The sequence below is a fragment of the Sceloporus occidentalis genome, unplaced genomic scaffold (genome assembly GCF_023333645.1).
Source record: "Sceloporus occidentalis isolate IW3139 unplaced genomic scaffold, rSceOcc1.0.p SCAF_5, whole genome shotgun sequence".
Classification (NCBI taxonomy): domain Eukaryota; kingdom Metazoa; phylum Chordata; class Lepidosauria; order Squamata; family Phrynosomatidae; genus Sceloporus; species Sceloporus occidentalis.
In genome coordinates, this window is record NW_028316985.1 from 186,200,125 (window position 1) to 186,221,760 (window position 21,636).

General features: G+C 44.1%; 1 protein-coding gene across 1 annotated transcript; it reads right to left on the reverse strand.

Annotated features, from left to right (window-relative positions):
* Positions 1 to 1,890: 1,890 nt before the first annotated feature.
* On the reverse strand, positions 1,891 to 20,588 carry LOC149313301 (collectin-12-like). Its single transcript, XM_089527269.1, has 4 exons — positions 20,489 to 20,588; positions 7,622 to 7,773; positions 5,794 to 5,897; positions 1,891 to 2,050 (listed from the first exon to the last, which is right to left on the reverse strand). Exons 1-4 carry the CDS (start codon positions 20,586 to 20,588, stop codon positions 1,891 to 1,893), a joined length of 516 nt encoding a protein of 171 aa, XP_089383395.1.
* Between the last annotated feature and the right edge of the window lie 1,048 nt (positions 20,589 to 21,636).

A 21,636-nucleotide genomic window follows, 5' to 3' on the forward strand; every position in this document is an offset into this window, starting at 1 on the left:
GACTTCAGAGGAAGGCAAAGGCAACCATTCCCCCCCCCCCCCCAAACAAATCTTGCCAATAAAACTCTGTTATAGGTTTGCCAGACTTGAAGGCACAGAACGACAACAGCAATAGTTCTGAGGGTGCGTCTGCATTTCTCCTTTGTTCTATCATGCTTCTCTCTAACTTAACTCTCTAATACATGGCAAAAGAATTGGACCTTCCAAAACCTCCTCTATTTCCAACCCAGGACTGAAATAATTTTGAGGCAAGGGCTTACTTGGGACCACCGTTTCCATTTTAAGCTTGGCTCCTGTATGTTCAGTTTGAGGAAGGGTTCAGAAATGAAGAATTCACATGGGGAGGGTTTTATGCAGACCGAAAGTTTGAACGTTGAATTGTAAGCTTGAGCACAAGGCACCGTTGGTTGAGCAATGCTGCTTCCAGAACTTCTAAAAGCTGAACCGCTGCAGATTAATGTTTCTCTTATTAAACTGAAATATACTGCAATATACTGGAATATACTAGAACATAAGGGCCATCTGATCCAACCTTGTTCTGCCATGGAGGAAGACACTACTTCCTGTGACAGTATCCAGCCTCTGTTCAAAAACTTCCAAAGGAAACTACACTATACTTTGAGGCAGCATATTTCATAACAGCACATTTATGTGAAGTCGAAGGCTTTCACAGCTGGCATCCATGGTTTTTTGTGGGTTTTCCAGGCTATGAGGCCATGTTCTAGAAGTGTTCAACAGTTTGTGGATATATTCCAGTTCTCCCCGAATTTTGAACAATGGAGCCATGGTAGTTAAAGTAGGGTCAAACTGCATTATTTCCGCAGGGTAGATGCACCCAGAGATGGGGGGGGGGGGGGGAAGAGGGATTAAATTCAGTATCAGCAACTTAGTTAAGTGTTATTGACTATAAACCATCAATTCTGCATCCATGGATTCATAAATATTTGAAAATATTCACACAACGAAAGCTTGATTTTGCCATTTCAGGGGATGCCATTTTACTACACCATTGCATAGAATAGGACTTGAGCATCCATGGCTCTTGGTATCCAGGGACATCCTGGAACCAAACCCCAGTGCAGTGGTTCCCAGACTTTGGTCTTCCAGATGTTTTGGACTTCAGTTCTCAGGAGCCTCAGCCGTCTTTGCCAATAGTCAGGTAACCCTGGGAGTTAAAGTCCAGAACACTTGGAAGAGCAGGGTTTGGGAATCACTGTCCCAGTTTGGATACCAAGGGCCCACAGTAAGTAACTTCCCCCAGCCTGACCTACGCCCAAATCTGGCAAAAACATCATTCAACCATGCTCTGATCTCTGGCAGAATGGACCTCCTTCTGCTCGTGATGTCGATGCCCAGTAAAGATGGGAAGTGGTGGAATTAAGATTATTGCTAAAATGGCCTCCAAGTCATGAGGGGCCGTTTTGCTAGATTTTGGGGAGCGTGGACATTTTAAAATGGCCCAAGATATACCTTTTTTAAGAACAGAAAGGAAACGTGAGCCAATTTTCTGAAGTGTTGACCCATTTTATCCCAGCAACTGTCTTTCATTCAGCCCTAGTAGGTGAGCCATAAATTAATCTATTGCAAGAGAAAGTGGTTTGAGACAGATCTGTTCCATGCTTTATTTTTTGCAGATTTCTAAGTCTTTGAGGTTGCAAAATAGGATATGTTTTTCTCAGCCTTAAGAAAGCATAGTTGGAAGGGTTTTCTGAAAGCTGAGGTCAGAGAATGGAGCACTCTAACCTTCGTCCATTAGCCAGGCAGGAGAATATAACTTCCGTATTAAAATGAGAGCTTCAGCCGTTGTCCTAATTATTGTTTGGAGATCATAGAATCCATGGAATTCTTCCATTCATAGGGGTTTATTTTTTACTATTATTATTTATGAGTTCATGAGTACCACCTTTGATCGGGCCTCTTCTTGCAAATAAACCTTTTTTCTTCTCCGCACTGACGGTTGCCCCAACATTTTGTTGGCACTCGGCATTGATTTTGTAAAAAGCCACAGTGGTTATTAGCTGAATCTAATGGCATATTGGCAGCCCAGTGCCTGAAAACAAGAAGCAGAGGCAGTCAGTCAAACACTGAGATCCCTCAAAAGTAACCATTCCAGACTGAATATCTATTTCCTTCCTCACTTGTATTTCGTCCACCCCCTTGCATATAGAAATATCAGACACAGTCCTTCATCAAACATTTAGGCATGATATCTATGGTTTATCTCCACATATAGTCCCTGCTTTTGTTCCTCCTAGCATCATGTGCTGGTAGAGGGACTAGTTGTGTGATCCTGCAGCACAAACACATACCAATCAGTAAGTCAGACCTCTATTCTTCTGGACAGCTGACTGGCTGTTAAGGTGAGTTTCATGGTCATTTGAGGTTGTGGCAATAGTGTCACGCATGCAAATGAGAATACAGAGCAATTACGATGTCCTAAGTCTAAGGATTCCTTGCAGTCTATGGACCTTACCACACAGGGCACAGAAGTGGGGTCAATTCGCATTGGTCGATGCGTATTTGCGTTATATTGCATTGGTGTTCCACACCTGTGAGCTCAGAATACGTATTGACCAACGCGATATAACGTGAATACGCTTTGGCCAATGGGGCTTGAGCATAGGCAGAATTCGCCTTATGCGGCGGGATCCGGAACGGATCCCTGCGTAAGGCGAGGGCCGACTGTATAGATATATAGATACACACACACACACACACACACACACAGAGATGTGTGTGTAAGCATATACATGCAGCATTACACTTTCGGCTGCTCCACAGTTTCTGTGTGTATATGTGTGTGTGTGTGTGTGTGTGTGTATACACACACACACACACACAGAGCTGTGTGTGTACACATATAAATACGGCTTCACACTTTTGGAAGTACCACTATGTGTATATGTATGTATATCTGTGTGTGCGTGTGTGTGTATATATATATATACACACACACACACACACACACACACATATATATACAAACACTCAAGCAGACAGATGTGTGTGTACACATATAAATACGGCATCACACTTTTGGCTGTGGTTTTTGACAGTGTGTTTTTGAATATATATGTGTATGTTTGTGTGTGTGTATATATGTGTGTGTATGTATATATATATATATATATATATATATTAACACTCATACAGACAAATGTGTGTGTACACATAAAAAAGGCATCACATTTTTGGCTGTACCACTATGTATGTGTGTGTGTGTGTATATATATATATATATATATATATATATATATATATGTATGTATGTATTTATGTGTGTGCATATACACACACACACACACACACATATACAGATGGTGCATACCCCTTTCGTAAGTGGCTAAAGGCAGCAATTCTCGCGATATTACGTGCTAAACAGTGACCTCATTCTTCACCCCGGAAGTTTAAAATGTTGCGCCCCGTTCAGAGCCCCACAGAGCATGCACAAGGCTACCGATGCGCATCGGCCAATACACATTGTATTGGGCTGGTGTGGTAATCCAATCTGCACTTGCCCCGCTTTGCCTGAATACGCATTGGCCGATGCGCAAAACCTTGATTCGGAAGGCCGCCCAGGTGTGAAACAAAAATGCGATATGACGCGAATGCAAATCGGCAAAGCGTATTCAGAGAGCGTGGGTGTGAATGAACAATGTGATATAATGTGAATACGCATCGACCAATGCGAACTGACCCTACTTCTGTGCTCAAAAAATCCCTGTGTGGTAAGGTCCTATGATTGCCAAATAACAATTAGGATAATGGCATCTACACTGTAGAAATAATGCAGTCTGATGCCATTTTAACTGCCATGGCTCCATCTTCCAAGAGTCCTGGAATATGTAGTTTGACAAGGCACCAGCATGTTTTGGCAGCGAAGGATACAGACCTTGCAAAACTACAAATCCATGGATCCCATAGGATGGCACTACAGCACTTAAAGAGTGTTGATCCTGGATTATTTCTACAGTGTAGATGCACTCTACGTTCATTTTAGGACATCCTGACTAACAGAATGCCATTCACCTTGCTACCAACAGTTCAGATCAGACCTTAGACTGCTGCCACGCTGCTGAATTAATGCACTTTGACACCACTTTCACTGTCACGAATCCATCCTATGGAATCTTGGGATTTGTAATTTCTTGTGGCACCAGAGTTCTCTGACAGAGACACTAAATCGCTCACAAAACTACAAAACCCAGAATTCTGTAACACTGAGCCATGGCATTAAAGTCATGTCAAACCAGGATATATCAATCAAGGTCGGAATCTGCATAATCCCTTCATTGATAAGAGTGATGGCGGATGAGAGAACTCGTGTTTACATATGAACACAAGTCCAAGAGTACTTCCCTGCTGGAAGTGCACACTTTGGGCACTAGAAGCGATATTCCATTGTCTAGAGACTTTTGCACTGATTATCCAACCATTCACAAGTTCCCTTATCATTCATTTTAATACTGAATTCTGCCCCAGGACAAATTTTGCCCTATAAATATGCCTGCTCAGGCTCCACCAATTTGGTCTTGCTCTGTCCATATTTCACCTGATTCCTCAGCTTGCTGGGAGTCATTGGTCCCCAGGCAGCTTGCTGAGCCATTTCACCTCTTGGTGTCCCACCAAATGGAGCTTTCACCTCTGGAATTGTATAGTATTACTCTCTGCCCTCTCCCTCACACTCGCTATTTACTACCACTTTTCATTTTGTTAATTCTTGACTGTGTGCATGCGCAAGTGTCTTTGTACGAAGGGTGATTCCCTGGATTCATCAATAAAGCTATATATTTGGAACTTGCACTCTGAAATTCGGTTTCTCAGAACTGGCATGCACAGGCTTGATCCCTGCTTTGAGTTACCCGATCCCTCTTGGCTGCTTTCATTTGAGCTCCTTAAATTCCTCTATTTGAATATCAATTGTGGGTCCCCTTCCAGGACCCTTTCAATTTGGGTAACAAGGCACTACAACAAGTGACCTCCTGCAAGGACAACCTATGCTGCAAGAAGACCCTGTATCCCCAAGGAATCCCTATGGACAAGCAGTAGAGTCACTGAGGGGGTGCAGGGGAGTGTGGACCACACTGAGTGACATCCCAGAAGTGGGTGATATCCAGTTGTCCCCCCACAGGCACTCTCTGGACCCACTCGGGCACTCCTTGAGCCACACAGGCACTGCTCCAGCCTGCACAGGTATTCTTTCAACCTGTGCAGGTCCTGTTTTGGCCACATGGGCCCTCATCTGGCTCATGTGGGTGCTACTGTGTCACTATGGCCTGCACGGGTGCCGCTCTGGCCCATGCAGATGCTGCTCTGGCCCACATGGGTGCTGTTTTGGGCTGCGCAAACACCCCCCACCCCAGAATCTGGAAGTCACAGCAACAGAAGTCCCATCCCCCAGAAGTCCCGCTCCCCATACTAGGTGTCACTCGGTGCAGGGACGCTACTGCTGACAAAGAGTCCTCCACTTGTAGCCAAGTACATTGCTTGGTGGCTCAGAGCCGGGGCTATGCTTTGCTTTGTTGTTTTTCTTAATGACTGGGGCAGAATAAGGGGTGAAGTTGTTTCTAGAAGGGAAGACGCCTTTCATTGTGGCTGGGGAGAGAAAATGTTGCTCTGTGAACATTCTGTCCAAATAAGCTCTGATGAACATCAAAGCAGTTTCAACGTCCCGCTGAAGGAAGGTTCTAATGGGGGACAGAGTAAGGGTTGAATGCATGCCAGTAATGAAGGCATACAAAGGACTTCTGGGATACAATATACAGAGTTTTTAAAAAGGCAGACTCAACTCACTTTTTTTCATACTCACGGCTATCAGCCCATTTCCAGCCATTCCTCCAGTAGAGTCCAATCCAGAAGTCTTGTTTTGCAGCTTTGACTTCGCTTTCTAAGAATATCTGCGAAAACCACAGAAATTTTCTTGTGAAAGCTAAGTTCTCTTCTCAAAGCACTTTCAGACAATGAAAATCACCCAAGGATGAGGCAACACCTTCTAGTTGCTCAAGAGCACTAAAAAAAAAAAAATGGGCAGAAAACCCATTTCTACTGTGAGCCATTGCTCTCAATGCATATGCATTACCCTCAGTGTCAGAGATACCAGCTATTTCAGAGCACCAATGGAAGAGTGCTACTTATGTCCCTAGGGCCTTGTTTGCATGGGCCAAAAGGCCTGTTTATGCCCTGTTTTAGCATCATCCCATTCAGACGATGCATGTCCCAAACACTAATTCTGATTCAAGCAATCCAGACATCATCCAGCACGTTTCATAGCAGAACCAGGGCAAAACTTTAAAACACATTTTAAAAAACTTACTTACTTGTTTCTCCAGATCATCCATTTCTGAAACATGAAGGCTGCTTGCATAGGTATCCCGCTGAGACGTCCAGCATGTCCACCATTATGGTTCACTCATCCTGAGGTCAAAAGTGAGTGACCCATGGTAACAGATGTGCCAGGCAGCTCAGTGGGATGCCCATGTCGACAGCTGCTGTGGTGCGGGCATGGAGGGCCAGGGAATGGGGGCAGGTTGAGGCCAATGCAAGGCTGGGCTGCCTTCAGAGCCTCCTGGCCAGTGCAGAAATGGCCTAGGTCACATTCAGGACCAGAGTATCAGTGGTTCATTTGGTGCAATTGCTGCAAGTCTCTCACTGACTAGAGACTTTTCATCAGTCCTGGAAAACCAAGAGTGGTGGTGGAAAGATGTCAGAAGAGACTGCTTTTCTGTTGTCTTTGACTTCGGTATTTTTATCCTTTTGGGTTGCAACTTCTGTGACGCTAAAAACTGCAGAATGCTATTATCATGCAGTTTTTAAGAGCAGACATTACATGATGTATGGGACATACCATTCCACTGAAGTCTTACAGCTTCGGAATGAGGTGTGAAGTTCTCCCCATTTGGATATTAGCTGTGTTAACCGTCTCAAGCACTATTTAAAAAGCCCACAACAGAATCACAGTTGGCTCAAAAAGCTGATAAATAAATGTCTACATCATTGAGAAGAGTCGTGCAGAATAAGACAAAAGGTCCATCTACTCCAGCATAGAGTTGGAAGAGACCCCAAGAGCCATCCAGTCCAACCCCATTCTGCCATGCAGGAACTCTCAGTCAAAGCATTCCCAACAGATGGCCATCCAGCCTCTGTTTAAAGACCTCCAAGGAAGGAAACTCCACTGTTCTCCCAAGGAGTATATTCCACTGTCAAACAGCCCTTACTGTCAGGAGGTTCCTCCTAATGTTGAGCTGGAATCTTTTTTCCTGGAGCTTGCATCCATTGCTCCATTGTGTCCTATTCTCTGGAACATTAGAAAACAAACTTGTTCCCTCCTCAGTATGATATCCCTTCAAATACTGAAGCAGGGCTATCATATCACCTCTTAACCTTCTCTTCTCCAGGCTAAATGTACCCAGCTTCCTAAGTCATTCCTCATAGGGCTTCATGGTTTCCAGATCCTTCACCATTTGGGTCGGCCACCTCTGGACATTCTCCAGCTTCCCAACATCCTTTCTGAATTGTGGTGCCCAGAACTGGACACTGTATTCCAGGTGAGTCCTGACCAAAGCAGAATAGAGTGGCACTATTACTTCCTTCAGTCTAATGGGGATTCCCATATTCTGCTCACCTGTTCAGCTTCATTTTCAACAGAAGTTAATACGGATTGTAGATCCTCACAAAACTCTCTGGCCGCTGACCACCACAATTTCCGCTCATTGAATAAGTAGATGGCCTCATTGAAAAGCACCCAGCCTTGCTGAGTCCTTGTAGTAATGTCAGCTATGAGCCAGGCCAGGATCGTAAGAGAGAAAGAGAGAGAGAATAAGGGACCAGTTTCAGCAGAAGCCAAACTGAAGGACCGTGAAGCCATTAAAAAAAGGGGGGGGGGAGATTAAAGTCGGTTATACTATATACTGCTATTTCACCTTGCACCACAATTTACTGGAAAACGGCTACATCTCTAAAATGTTTATCTGTTGTTGCTTTTGTTTTTGTTTTTATTGTTGTTGTTGTTGTTAATTATCATAGAATCATAGAAGCATAGAGTCGTAGAGTGGGAAGAGACCGCAAGGGCCATCCAGTCCAGTCCTGTTATGCCATGCAGGAACTCCCTTTTGTATCTTTGATCCAATTGTATATTATTTTAGCAAGATGATTTTAATTGTTGTTAACCTTGATTGCAATGTTTTTAACTGACTATCTGTGAACCATCTTGGGTCTCTTTCCAGGAGAAATATGGCATATAAATGAAATAAATAAATACGTAAATTATTATTATTATTATTTTAGATTATCATCATCATTATCAATAACAACAACAATAACAGCAGGGTGGCTGATAAAAAATTAAAACTAATTAAAATATATACAAGCCACCAGTAAAGACATATGGAAGTGGTTTTAAAAGGCAGTTAATCAATAGTGTTAAAACCATTTCATAATCCATTAAAAATCAGACTATTTAAAAAAAATCAGCAAAACAGCACACCATTAAAACCCCATTTTATCCGCATTTGATATTTTTCAGTAGAAATCCCAATGCCAAAAAAAATTAAAACATTTGGAACATGCTCCAGGATTAAAGTGAATTGTGACAAAATGAAACTGCTGGATTGCAAAATACAATTTTAGAAGAGGGCTGGCCTTTCTTACTAACGTCTCTTTCAAATGTTGAAGTGGGGGGAAAGGGGGTCGAAAATAACCCCAGTGTATTATTTCATAGCAACTATGAAAAATGTCTGCAAGGAAATTTGTAATAAGTTTAGAAAAATGGAGTTAAATTTATCCCTCGCTGATAGAATCCCAGTAATAAACGTTTTGCCAAGAAATGGAATACTGTACCTTTTGTGTGCAATGGCAGAAAGAGATTTCTAGATTTGCTTGGCAGGCAAAGAAACCAGAATAAATGTTAAAATACTGTGGGGCGGTGAGAAAACGGGGAGAGGGCGAAATAGGCGGACTTGGCTTCAAGGCCAAGGAATCACAAAATCATTGAATCCTAGCGTTGGAAAGGACCCACAAAGCTCATCTACTCCAACCCCTTTCTGACATGCATCAAAGCCCTCCTTGGGACAGATGGACATCCAACCTCTGCTTAAAAACAGCCTCCAAAGAAGGAGACTCCACCACCCTCCAAGGCAGCATCTTCTACTGCTGCACAGCTCTTATTCTCAGGACGTTCCTCTTAATATTTAGGTGGAATCTCTTTTCCTGCAGCTTCCATCCATTGTTCCAGGTCCTAGTCTCTGGAGCAGCAGAAAACAAACTTGCTGCATCCTCAATATGACCTCCCTTCGAATATTTAAACAGGGCTACCATGCTCCCTGTAGGGCCTAAGCACCCTAAAGGCACCAGAGTCCCTCTGATCCTGGAAACTAAGCAGGATCAGTCCTGCTTAGTACTTGGATGGAAGATCACCAATGAATGACAGGTGCTGTAGGCTATGTATCAGAGGAACAAACTGGCAAAGCCACCTCTGCGTATTTCTTGCCTAAGAAGACCTTATGAAATTCATGGGGTCACAATAATTCAACAGGGGACCTGAAGGCACATATGCACATACATCATGTCCCTCCTTAACCTTCTTTTCTCCGGGCTAAACATGCCCAGCTCCCTAAATCTCTCCTCAGAGGGCTTGGTGGTTTCCAGACCTTTCACCATTTTGGTTGCCCTCTTCTGGATATGCTCCAGCTTCTAACTATTCCAGGTGAGGCCTGGCCAAAACAGAACAGAGTGGCACTATGACTTCCCTGGGTGTAAACACTATAGTTCTATCAATGAAGTCTAGATTTGCATTGGCCTTTTTCGCTACTGCATCACACTGTTGCCTCATATTCAACTTGTGGTCTACTAGGACTCCTAGATCCCTTTCACATGTCATTTTGTTAAGCCTGGTGTTCCCCATCCTATATCTATGCATTTCATTTTCCCCTGCCTAAGTGCAGTATCTTACATTTCTCCCTGTTTAAAATCATGTTGTTAGTTTTGCCCCAGCTTTCTAATCTATTAAGGTCATTTTGAATTCTGATCCTCTATACATGGTTCCATTTCTCTCTACACAGATCAAGCCAGGCTTGTGGCTAATTGGGTCTATTAGGGATGCCCAAGGTCAGAGAATTTTCTTTAGTTTTAAAAGAAGACCTTTCAACCCATGTTTTAAAGCTACCTGAATCTCTTTCTGTGTATCTCTCTTGGCTCTTGGACTAGCTTTGAAGTGTAGAATTTTGCACTCTGTATATGGTTTTGTGTGGGTTTTTGGGGCTATGTGGCCATGTTCTAGAAGAGTTTCTTCCTGATATTTCGCCACCATCTGTGGCTGGAATCTTCAGAGAATGCTAACCTGGAAGAGAGTGGGCGCATACACACACACACACACACACACACACACACACACACACACTGTGTCACTCTGGGTGAGGAGGAGTGATTCCCATGTTAATCTGTGTGCTCTTCTGTTGTTGGTGGCCTCCTCAGGGTGGGAGGGTATGCAAAAGAGGATTAGTGTCTGCTAATTGGAGATCATTGTTTGCTGGGAAAGCCTCTGACTCTGAGTGGTTTCTCATTTGCATTTGCTGAGTCCTGCTTTTGGTGTTCTTTAGGACTGGTTGCCAAACTTTATTTACTTTGAGGGTTTCTTCTTTCTTGTTGAAGTTGTCCAAGTGTTTGTGGATTTCAAGGGCTTCCTTGTGCATTCTGACCTGATAGTTGTTGGCATGGTCCAGAATTTCAGTGTTTTCAAACAACATTTTGTGCCCAGGATGGTTTATAATGTGTTCTGCTACGGCTGATTTTTCTGGCTGACCCAGTCTGCAGTGTCTCTTGTGTTCCTTGATTTGTGTTTGGACTCTGTGTTTGGTGGTCCCTATGTAGACTCTAGGGAAGGCATTTCTACCATACATCAAAGGAGTCACAGACAGAATAGGCAAAGTGGTGAAGAAGCACAGCCTTCAAAAGGTTTATAAACCAACCAAGAAAATCCAGCAAATGCTTCACTCAGCCAAGGACCAGAGAGACCCTCTCACAGCCGCAGGAGGTTACTGCATACCATGCTTCTGCAGACAAGTCTACATAGGGACCACCAAACGCAGATTAGGACTGGATTCCCTGGTGGAAGTTCTCCCCTGTTTTGGAGGCATTTTGGACTCCAGCTGGGAGACAGGGAGCTAGACTTCTCACCAAGCCTGGGTGGAATCTGTGATCCTAGAACCCCTCTTGTACACACGAAGAGCTTGGAAAGCCACGTTTAAAAATATTAATAACAGTAATACATCCAAGGCCCCCGACAGGGTTGTGTTTATTTGCTGTAGAGGCAGTTTTGACTGATAGCCACCCTATGAATGAGGGGCCTCCAAGACATCATCAGAACTGCTCAGGCTTTGCAAACTCAGGCTTCCGTGGCTTCCTTTATTGAACCAATCCTTCTGCATTGTGTCTCCCTCTTTTCCTACTGCCTTCCACTTTATCAGGCTTTTCCAATGAGTCATGTTGTCACATCCCATATTTCAAGTGTGATAACCTCAAAATGGTGTAGTCACTTTGGGTGCTGGGAAACCAAGGTTCAAATCCCCACTGGGCCTGGTCTCAGCCCCTTGAGCAAGTCACACACTCTCAGCCCCAGAGGAAGACAATGACAAACTCCTTCTGAACAAATCTTGCCAAGACAACCCTGTGGAAGGCTTGCCTTAGGGTCAGCATAAATTCAAAATTACTTGAAGGCACAGAATGATAACAACAGCCTCAGTTTAATCATGAACTAAAAACTTAATAGCAAGGAAGAAAATATTTGTAGATCATATTCATTTATTCACAAACAGTGAGTTTCAGCTGAATTCTTTTTTACATAGGAATGTGGACGTGAGGTTTATTTGGGGGGGTCGCAAAATAAAGTCTCTTTTGCAGCCTCAAAGATGCATGGTTAATGTACTCTTGAATCCTGATGTCAGAAAGATGATCTCTCTCATGCTTCAGGTCCAATGCATGATTGGCTGACTGTGGCGTCAACATTAATGGTACAGTTGAGCTTTGCTTTTGTGTAAAGACCATTAAATTCAGCTTTATTTCGTCTTCTCGCTGAACCATTTTCTATTAGGCTTCATCTTACAAATGGCACGTTTTTTTAAGTCGCAAGAAACATTGCGCCAACATAGTCTTGGCCCACAGTGTGTGAGTAATATGACACAATACTCAGGAGTTCCGCTGGGAACAATTGACCTCCAGTATCTGAAAAGGAAAGGCAGCAGCTGATCAATGAACACTAACATGCACCAGTGATGTATTCGGATCTTTTAATCCAAGTCTTGAGTTAAGTTTCGAGTCCTCGCAAGACACTTTCAAGTCTCAAGTCCAGGAGCCAACTTTAACAGAAAAAAAGAGAGTTGGGGTGCATTTCTCAGAGGCGAACATCAAATGTATTAAGCAATGGGCATGAAGTGGGGTTGATGTCTGCTTGCCAGCCTGCCCCTACTGCACAACAGAGGAGGCTTCGGAAGGGTCTTTCTGCCTCAAGCCTGTTGCCTTCTGAGAAACACACCTCAAGCTCAGGACGCTGGTCTTGAATGCTGCTTGAAATGGATGATGCCAGCAAGGTCATTGCTAAAAAATACACAAGCCACAAGTCAAGTCACTGCATCATTTATTGCCAAGCCAAGTCCAAATCAAGCAATTCCAGTGAACTGAATCTGAGTTGATTTGACTCAAGTCTACCTCACTGCTGTACAGCCATGGATTCTGAACTAGCAATGACTGACCATGAAAGAGATCTTAGGCCCATTAAGACCAGTGAAATACCCAATGAAACAGAGGAGCTTATCGCACGGGGCTGATTGAACAGTTCCTGAAAATCGGCCTCCCTGGAATGGATTTGGAACAGAATGGGGACTTCCAGTGGTGTCGGCGGTGTTCCAGCGTGCAGTAAAATGCGTCCTTTCCCTGTTCCGTTCCAATCACACCCCCTTTTGTTCCGTGCTATTTGCATTCCTGGAGCCTCGTGCGATAAGCTCCTTAGTGTGTAGCTGTTGTCTGAAAGGCAATGTGCAGAAGAGAAATTATTAGGAAAGCAGCTGAAAAATAAAACCTTTGCAGAAATCTTTAGAGGAGATGGACAATAGGAAGTGCTTCTTTGCACAGGGCATTGTTTACTCACTAGCTTGGACAGCTTTTGAAAGAATTACACAATGTCATGGAGGCCAGGTCTATCATTGACCACAGGCCATGATGACTGTGGATAATATGCTCCTGAATCCCAGTTGTTGGGTATGAAGAGCAAGGAAGGACTGATGTCCTCAAGTCCCACATGGCACACAATGGTGTCAGCCCCACCGGATGTTGGATGCTGTCATGTCCCTCTTGAGCAGGGGTAGGCAACCTTTTTGAGCTGGGGGCCGGGTTGCTGTCCCTCAGACAACTGGGAGGATGAAGCTGGGGGGTGGAGCTTCCACCTTCTGGGGGTGGAGCCACATGCCAGGGGCGGAGCTTCCACCCTCTGGGGGCCAGGCCTCCTCCTCTTTGCCGGCCCCTGATGGGGCCCCAGGCCCTGTCAAAGGCCGGGAAAGCGCCGGCGGGGCCGCCAGCGCTGGAGGGCCCTGGCCACCGCAACGGGCCTCCTAGAGGCCGCCACTAATGGCGGCGAAGTCTCGCATGACCTTTCCTGTGGTCACATGAGACTTCGCCTCTAGGCCGCCACCATTTTGTTTTGCAAAATGGCAGCGAAGTCTCGCGCGACCACGTGAAAGGTTGCGCGAGACTTTGCCGCCATTTTTAGAAATAAAATGGCGGCGCCCGGAGCGGCAAAATGCCGCAATCGGCGGCAGCAGGAGTGAGCAGGGGCCGGCTGAAAGGCCTCCGCAGGCCGCATCCGGCCCGCGGGCCAGAGGTTGACGACCCCTGCTCTTGAGAGTTTGGTTTCAGAAGATGAAACAGGCCTATCACAGCTTTCTCCTCATCCAGCTCAGTCTGACTGACATCTGCGTTCTTCAGAGAAAGAAGGTGTAAGAGAGAAAGCACCAAGTCCTTAGGAAAGGCAAAGGCTTTCAGCATTTAGGACAGACACAGACCATCCCCTGGAAGCAAAGTGAGAGGTTGCACACATGGAGTTGGGAAATGGCTTAAGTATGGTCTGCAAGTTAGGTAGGACTGAGTCAGCTGACTTTATAAGGGCCCTCCATTTTGGTTTGTTAGAAGCAAACTTGGTTTTTCCCTCTCTCTCATCCTACGTTTGCTGTGAGATACAATCTTGTGATTTATGACCCTGGACTGTTTGTTGACTTTGCTCTCTTGCTACTCCTACTTGCACTTAGCTTTGATTTACAGCTCCAGACCCCAGACTGTTTGTTATCAGGCACAATTTGTTCCTTCACCTACTGAACATTTGGCACTCTGTATTCTGTTGCAGTGTGAGAGGGCAGCTACTGAAGAGGCCTTTGGTCTGATCCAGTATCAAGAGTCTTCTGACCATTTAAGAAGCCATTCCTAGGTTTACCACTTTGATCAGGAATGGACAATGTATGTGTGCCCCGATTTGTTTTCTTTCAGTAACGGCTGCCAGGGGGAGTGTAAGTGAGAGGCAACATTCAGAATATTCTTGCTGACCATAACAACACAAGTATTTATTTTATTGTTTGGCTTCGAAAGCACTATTTGCTGCTAAACCAAACACAGAAATAAGTACTTTGTGTATTGTGTGTCAGGAGCCAGTGTAGCATAGTGGTTTGAGTGTTGGACTGTGCTGGACTTTGGAGACTAGGGCTGTATTCCCAGCCTGGCCATGAAACCCACTGGGTGGCCTTGGGCAAGTCACACTCTCTCAGCCTCAGGGGAAGGCAATGGACAGCCTCCTCTGAAAATCCTGCCAAGAAAACCTCTGATAGGGTCACTTTAGGGTCACCATAAGTCAGAAATGACTTGAAGGCACACAACAAACAAAACAAGTATTGTGTGTCAGCTAGCTTGGGTCCCACACTGGAAGGAAGGTAGCTTAGAAAAGCAATAAATAAATACATGCTTTTATTTATGGTAGTTTTACTTTTAGAATAGAATAAATGGCAATTTGTGGAAGGGGAGGCAAATAAGAAAACAGTCCCAGGAAAAGGGTGGCTGGCCTGCAAGACATGGCCTCTTCCCTTTTGCATTCTGCTTCCCTCCAGTGGCTGCCATTTTCAAAAACAAGTCTAGGGTAGATAACACCTGGTTCTGGTGAACCCTTTTTATCAAATGGCAGTATTACAGTTGGATCAGGACTATTCCAGGCCCTGAAATGTCAAAACCAGGAGCAGAAGGCACTCAGTGATATCACAAGGAGAACTGGAAGTGAAGATGTTTATCAAGGGTCCAAAACACATTGAAGAAATAATCCAGTTTGACACCACTTTCATTGCCCTGGCTAAGTGTCCTGGGAATTGTAGTTTATTGTGGCACCAGAGCTCTCTAACAGAGAAGGCAAATGTGTCACAAAGCATTGAGCCAGGGCAGGTGAAGCAGTGTCAAACTGGGCTATTTCTACACTGTGTTTTGGACCAAGGATGGTGTCACCAGGGACAGTCCCTGTTGAAGTCATTAAGCACCAAACCATAACCAGCACCCACAAGGGCACACAGTACACCATCCACAAAAACACCAGATCTTAGGGTCTTGTGATGTCACAAGGGGAAGGCCCTGGTAAGTTTACAAGGAACGGTCCCTAGTGCTATCTTTAAATGTGTTTAAGCACCAGTCACAATGGCAGAGCATGCCATTCATACCAAAACACTATACATTAAAGAGAGAGAGAGATGTACAAGAGACTTCCAAGATTTCTCTCACCCTCATTGCAGGCCAACTGTCCTTAATGAACCTGAACAACACAATATTGCTACCCTTTTACTTACTTCCCTTCAGAGTTCAAAATGAACGTTACAACAGCATGTGAATCAAATATTGTGGTGATTCTGCACAACCTATGTAAGCTTGTGTTTAAAAAAAGGAGGTTCCATCAAAGGACAAGAATTAATTGGTTTCTACAATGCAAAACACAAACTGTTTGCTTCGCATACTCAACTCACATTTGAGGATATTTTCCTCCATCAATCCAGACCCAGGCCTTGGCATAATGGAGTCCAATCCAAGATTCCTGATGTGCAGCATAGGTTTGGTTTTCTAGGTAGTCCTGCAAAAAGCACAATCAGAAAGTCTTTTCTGGTAGTTAGGGGCTATGTTCTCTTCTCAAAGCACTTCCAGGCAATGAACTTCAGCCAGGAACATGGTCATGTCCAATGGCAGTAAGCATGCAAGGTTGCTAAAATACAAATGAGCATTGGGAGTCGCTATTCATAATGGCTATAAGTCATCTCCAATTTCAGCAACAGTGGGTTATGGATCTCAGTTGCTGTGGAACAAGGGAGGGATTTGGCTCCTGGGCTCCTGTCCCCCTTGTAGGACTTGTAGGGCTCCTGGAAGCATCTGATGGACCAACATGGGGAAAGGTTTGCAGGATTTGGCAGGCCTTTAGCCAAACTTAGCAAAGTTTTTGTTCTAGATCACTGTGGCAGCTCTTATCACAAACTATGTGTGTTTGTATAAATTTTTGAGACGTATGTACTTTTGTGAATGAATGAATGAATACAAAAGAAGCAAGGCTTAATTTGCTTAGTTTGTTACTTGGAATGAATTCAGAATGGTACTCGTGGGTTCATTTCCATTGATATTCCCTTTACTTTTGTCATTGTTTGGCTGCATTTCTTCTAGCAGCAGCATCCAGTCCAACTTGACATTGCAGGGAGCTGATGGCAGAGATTGTGTAAAGGAAACTGAGGACTAAATGCAATTGTTTATGCCAACTAGAGAACACCCATTGAATCAATGGGATTCAAGTAAGTGTTTTACCAATTTCCTATTGATTCGGTGGTTCTACTCAGTTCTAGAGCAAGAACTGTCCTGATATTATAGACAGTCCAGTCAATCAACATAAATCACATTGTACAAAACGTCTGAATTTCAATGATATAGGAAAAATAAGTGAATGTTTTCTCTGAAGATATGGCGGTTTATTTGAAGGGATGTCATACTGAGAAAAAGGGGCACGGTGGCATAGCAGTTAAGATGCTGATTCTAATGAATGCACGATCAACAGATCAGCAGTTTGAGACCCAAGCATTGTGTGACGGAGTGATGTCCCATCACTTGTCCCAAATTCTGCCAAGCTAGCAATTTGAAAACATGTAAAAATACAAGTAGATAAATAGGTACCACTTCAGTGGAAAAGTAACAATGTTCCGTGCGCTTTGGCGTTTAGTCATGCTGGCCACAAGACCATGCAGTCATCTCTGACGATGCTGGCTCCCTCGGCTTGGTAACGGAAATGATCACCGCCTCCTACAGTTGGACACGACTAGACAATCATGTCAAAGGGAAACCTTTACTTTTTTACATATTGAGGATGGAGCAAGCCTGTCTTATGCTGCTCCAGAGACTAGAATATGGAGATATGGATTCATCCTGCAGGAAAGCAGATCCCACCTAAACATTAGCAAGTGGTTCTTGACAGTAAGAGCTGTTTGACAGTGGAAGATGCTGCCTCAAAGGATGATGGAGTCTTCTTCTTCAGAAGTTTTTAAGCAGAGGCTGGATGGCCATCTCTCACAGGGAGTGCTTTGATTGTGTCTTCCTGCATGGTAGAATATGGTTGGACTGGATGGCTGTTGGAGTCTCCTTGAATTCTGTTATTCTATGATTATAGGAGATCACATCCGCTCTTTCTCATGCTCTTTCTGGAAGAGGAGGCTAGGTCCTCCTTTTTTGGTCTTAGTTTGCATGTGATCTGTGTTGGACACAAAAGATGACACAACCATGCTTGCTCAGTGACTACTAGGAAGCAACTGAGGTAGAGACCATTAGTATTACCTTGCCCTCCTCACATCCATACATAAACCAGGATGGTTTATAACATGATCTGCTTCTGCTGATTTTTCCATATGACCCAGTCTGCTGTGTCTCACATTTCTTTGATTCGTGTTTGAACACTGTGTTTGGTGGTCTCTATGTAGACTTGTCCACAGCTGTACTGTATGCGGTAAACTCATGCGGCCGAAATTCTGAACTATGCCAACAGCTATCAGAATGCACAGGGAAGCCATTGAAATCCACAAACACCTGGACAACTTCAACAGGAAAGAAGAAAGCCTTAAAGTTAGCAAAGTTTGGCTACCAGTCCCGAAAAACACTAAAATTAAGAGCCAGCAAAATGCAAATTAAAAAAACCACCCAGAATCGGGGTTTTTCCCAACAGACAATGATCACTAATTTAACCGACTCTAATCCTCTTTGCATATCCTCCCACCCTGAGGCCTTGCCATCAACAACAGAACAACACACAGATTAACATGGAAATCACTCCTCCCAACCCAGGGTCACACAACACAACACACACACACACATATACATACCCCACTCTCTTCCATGCCAGCATTCTCTGAAGATGCTGCCACAGCTGCTGGCGAAAAGTCAGGAATAAACACTTCTAGAACATGGCCACACAACTGAAAAACCCACAAAAATCTGTGGATGCCACCCATGAAAGCGTTCAACTTCACACTAGAAAGAACGAGTCAAAAGTTGCATATTCTGCATATCTGAAAATGCTCATTGCTTCAGCATAGAAAGTTTGATGGTGGAATGCCAACTTCACTCCCAACAATGGTTGTAAAGGTCAAAAGGTGGAGCACAGGTTTTACACACAGGCCAACATGAGCAAACAAAGATATGAATACTGGAGCTACACAGTGGACATCTAGACGTCACACTGTAACCCCAATGACCACTACGTGTCTCCAGCTTCCACCCTAAACATACTGTCAAATGTGTAATTTAAAGTCCAACGCAGGGATTACAGTTGCATTGGCTCAGACCCACATTAGAGATATCAAACTCATGGAATTCCAACAAACCTTTCACAAATAATGTAGGAGGAAAAAATCAACAAGGCAGGACCGTACCCAGAATCCTTAGAATCATAGAAGCACTAAGTTGGAAGGGCTATCCAGTCCGTCCCCATTCTGCCATGCAGGAAGACACAATCAAAGTACTCCCAAAAGATTGCCATCCAGTCTCTCCTTAATAACCTCCAAAGAAGGAAACTCCAAGACAATGTATTCCACAACCCTCTCCTCCCTGAGTCCTGTTCCAATGTTGTTATTATTGTGTGCCTTCAAGTCATTTTCAATTGATGATACCCTAAGGTGAATATATTATTGGGGTTTGGGGACTGACAGTGTGCGACTCACCCAAGGTCACCCAATGGGTTTCCATGGCTGAGCAGGGAATCGAACCCTGGTCTCCATAGTCATAGTCCAGCACTCAAATCCCTACACCATGCTGGCTCTAATGGAGACCATTATGGCTTACACAAAAGGCCCATGAAAACGAAGGGTGTCTCCTGCCAATCACCGAAGCTCCATCTTGTTTCCCAGTCCTATATGCTGGACACAGTTCTTAAAAAGACCTTTCTCAATCATGACCCTCAATAATACAGAGAGGTGTACTGCTTCTGAACATACTGTTGCTGTCTGCCTTCAAGTCATTTCCAGCTTATGGTGACCCTAAGGCAAATCTATCATAGGGTTACTTTGGCAAGATTTATTCAGTAGAGGTTTGCCATGGCCTTCCCCTGAGGCTGAGAGAGCGGGACTTGGCCAAGATCAGCTAGTGGGTTTCATGGCCTAGCTAAGAACCAAACCCTGGTCTCCAGAGTCATAATCCAACACTCAAACCATGACACCACACCCAGTCTCTGAATATATTGCCTGATTACATATGCTAGTCATAAGAAGAAGCCACTGATAAACGTCCCTTTCCTGCATTGACTTTATCCCTTTAAAAGTAATCAAACTGGTTCTTATCTCCACATCTTGGAGGGAATTCTTCACTTTTAGCACATGCTGTGTACAGAACAGCTTTTTTCCCTCTCTGTCCTCACTCCCCTTCAGCTTTATTGGTCAACCTATGGTTGCTGTTTTACAAAAACAGGAGATCTGTATCTCCCTATCCATTTTCTCGAATATTGTGGTCAAAATCCTACACTGAGGAGATGGAGCATAACTTCTCTCCCAGAGAGTTACCTGACAATTGTGCTTCTTCTTGTTTTCGTTAACGGCCCTCAAATTGACCCTGTGGGCGAAATATCTCCAAGACCCCTTATCCACAACTGCTGTGCTAAGGTCCTGCAAATTCATTCCCATGACCGGCCTGATTGAGTCTATCCATCTGGCACGGGGTCTTCCTCTCTGCCTACATCCCTCCACCTTTCCTAGCATCGTTGTATTGTCTAATGACTCATATCTTCTCATGAGGTGGCCAAAGTACAACAGCCTCAGTTTAGTCATCTTGACCTCTGAAGAACGTTGAGGCTTGATCGCTTCAAGGATTGTCTTCTTAGCCCTCCACCGTGTCTTTGGCACTCTTCTCCAGCTCCACATCACAAATGAGTTGGTTTTCTTTCTATCAGCTTTCTTCACTGTCCAGTTCTCACATCCATACACAATGACAGGGAATACGATAGCTTGGATGATCCTCACTTTAGTGTTCAGAGTTATAGCTTTGCACTTTATGACCTTGTCCAGTTCCTTCATTGTGTTATACTCAAAAGTGAATGGCAATGCAGTGCACACAAATGTGGAACCAAATCCACATGCACATCCATGCACAAATGCAGAGCATAATTTTACACTCTTTGCAAGGCAGTGCTTTGCAAGGCAGTGCTTCCCTGCACAACCCCCTTTCCATCAGCCAGTAAACAGATACTGTATGTTGCGGTGGTATGCAAGAGCTAAAATGTAGGTTTCAGCGAAGGAGAGGGGTCAGGTATCATAGTTCTGGCGGAAGGAAATTTCTGGTATGTTTTCATGATCCAGACTCTGTTGACATTTAAAGCCACATGAGCGCCATCCCACAGTCAACCTGGCATCAGGGGTTTAAGCTGGGAATTAGAGCTAAGATTTCTGCATCTCCAAATGAGACATTCCTTCAGTTCACAGTTTCTAGCACTGCAGAGAGTGAGACACTGACAATGATTCACACCTTGAACTCTTCTATTTTCTTTCTTCAGATTCCCTTGGGCATTTTGCCTCTTCTTTGGGTGACTAAACTTTATTTCTAAGGGTTCAACAGAACTGTCAGGTTACAGTAATGCTAGAAATGTGAAGACGAAAAGGAATTGCATTTAGGGGGCATAATTCTTATTTGCCCTCATTTTGCCACCCCTCCATAGCTATCTCCTGCACTGCAGAAGGGTTGCAATTGCCATCATTTCCATTTCTTTTTTTCCAGGATGCAAAGAAATGCTTCCTTCCTCCAAATCTTGAAAAGAATATTGTAGGGATGGGAAAGGGAGCAGAAAAGGGTGCACTGAGCAAGGGGCATAAGCTAGATGATAAGGTTTATAGCAAAGTAACTTTTTTTAAAAAAGCAACAAAGACTGGGCATGATAAAGGTATATAAAATTATGGATGGTGTAGAAAAAGTAATAGACGTGAAATTAGAATACTCCAATAAAGCAGGATGCAGAAAGGGTGGGCTAGAAAAATCTAACCTTATTTTTAAGGGCAGCAGTTCAGTTTTAACGGCTGCCCCATCCCCATAGCTTTGTAGGAGCTAGCTGCTAAGACTATGTTGGGAATT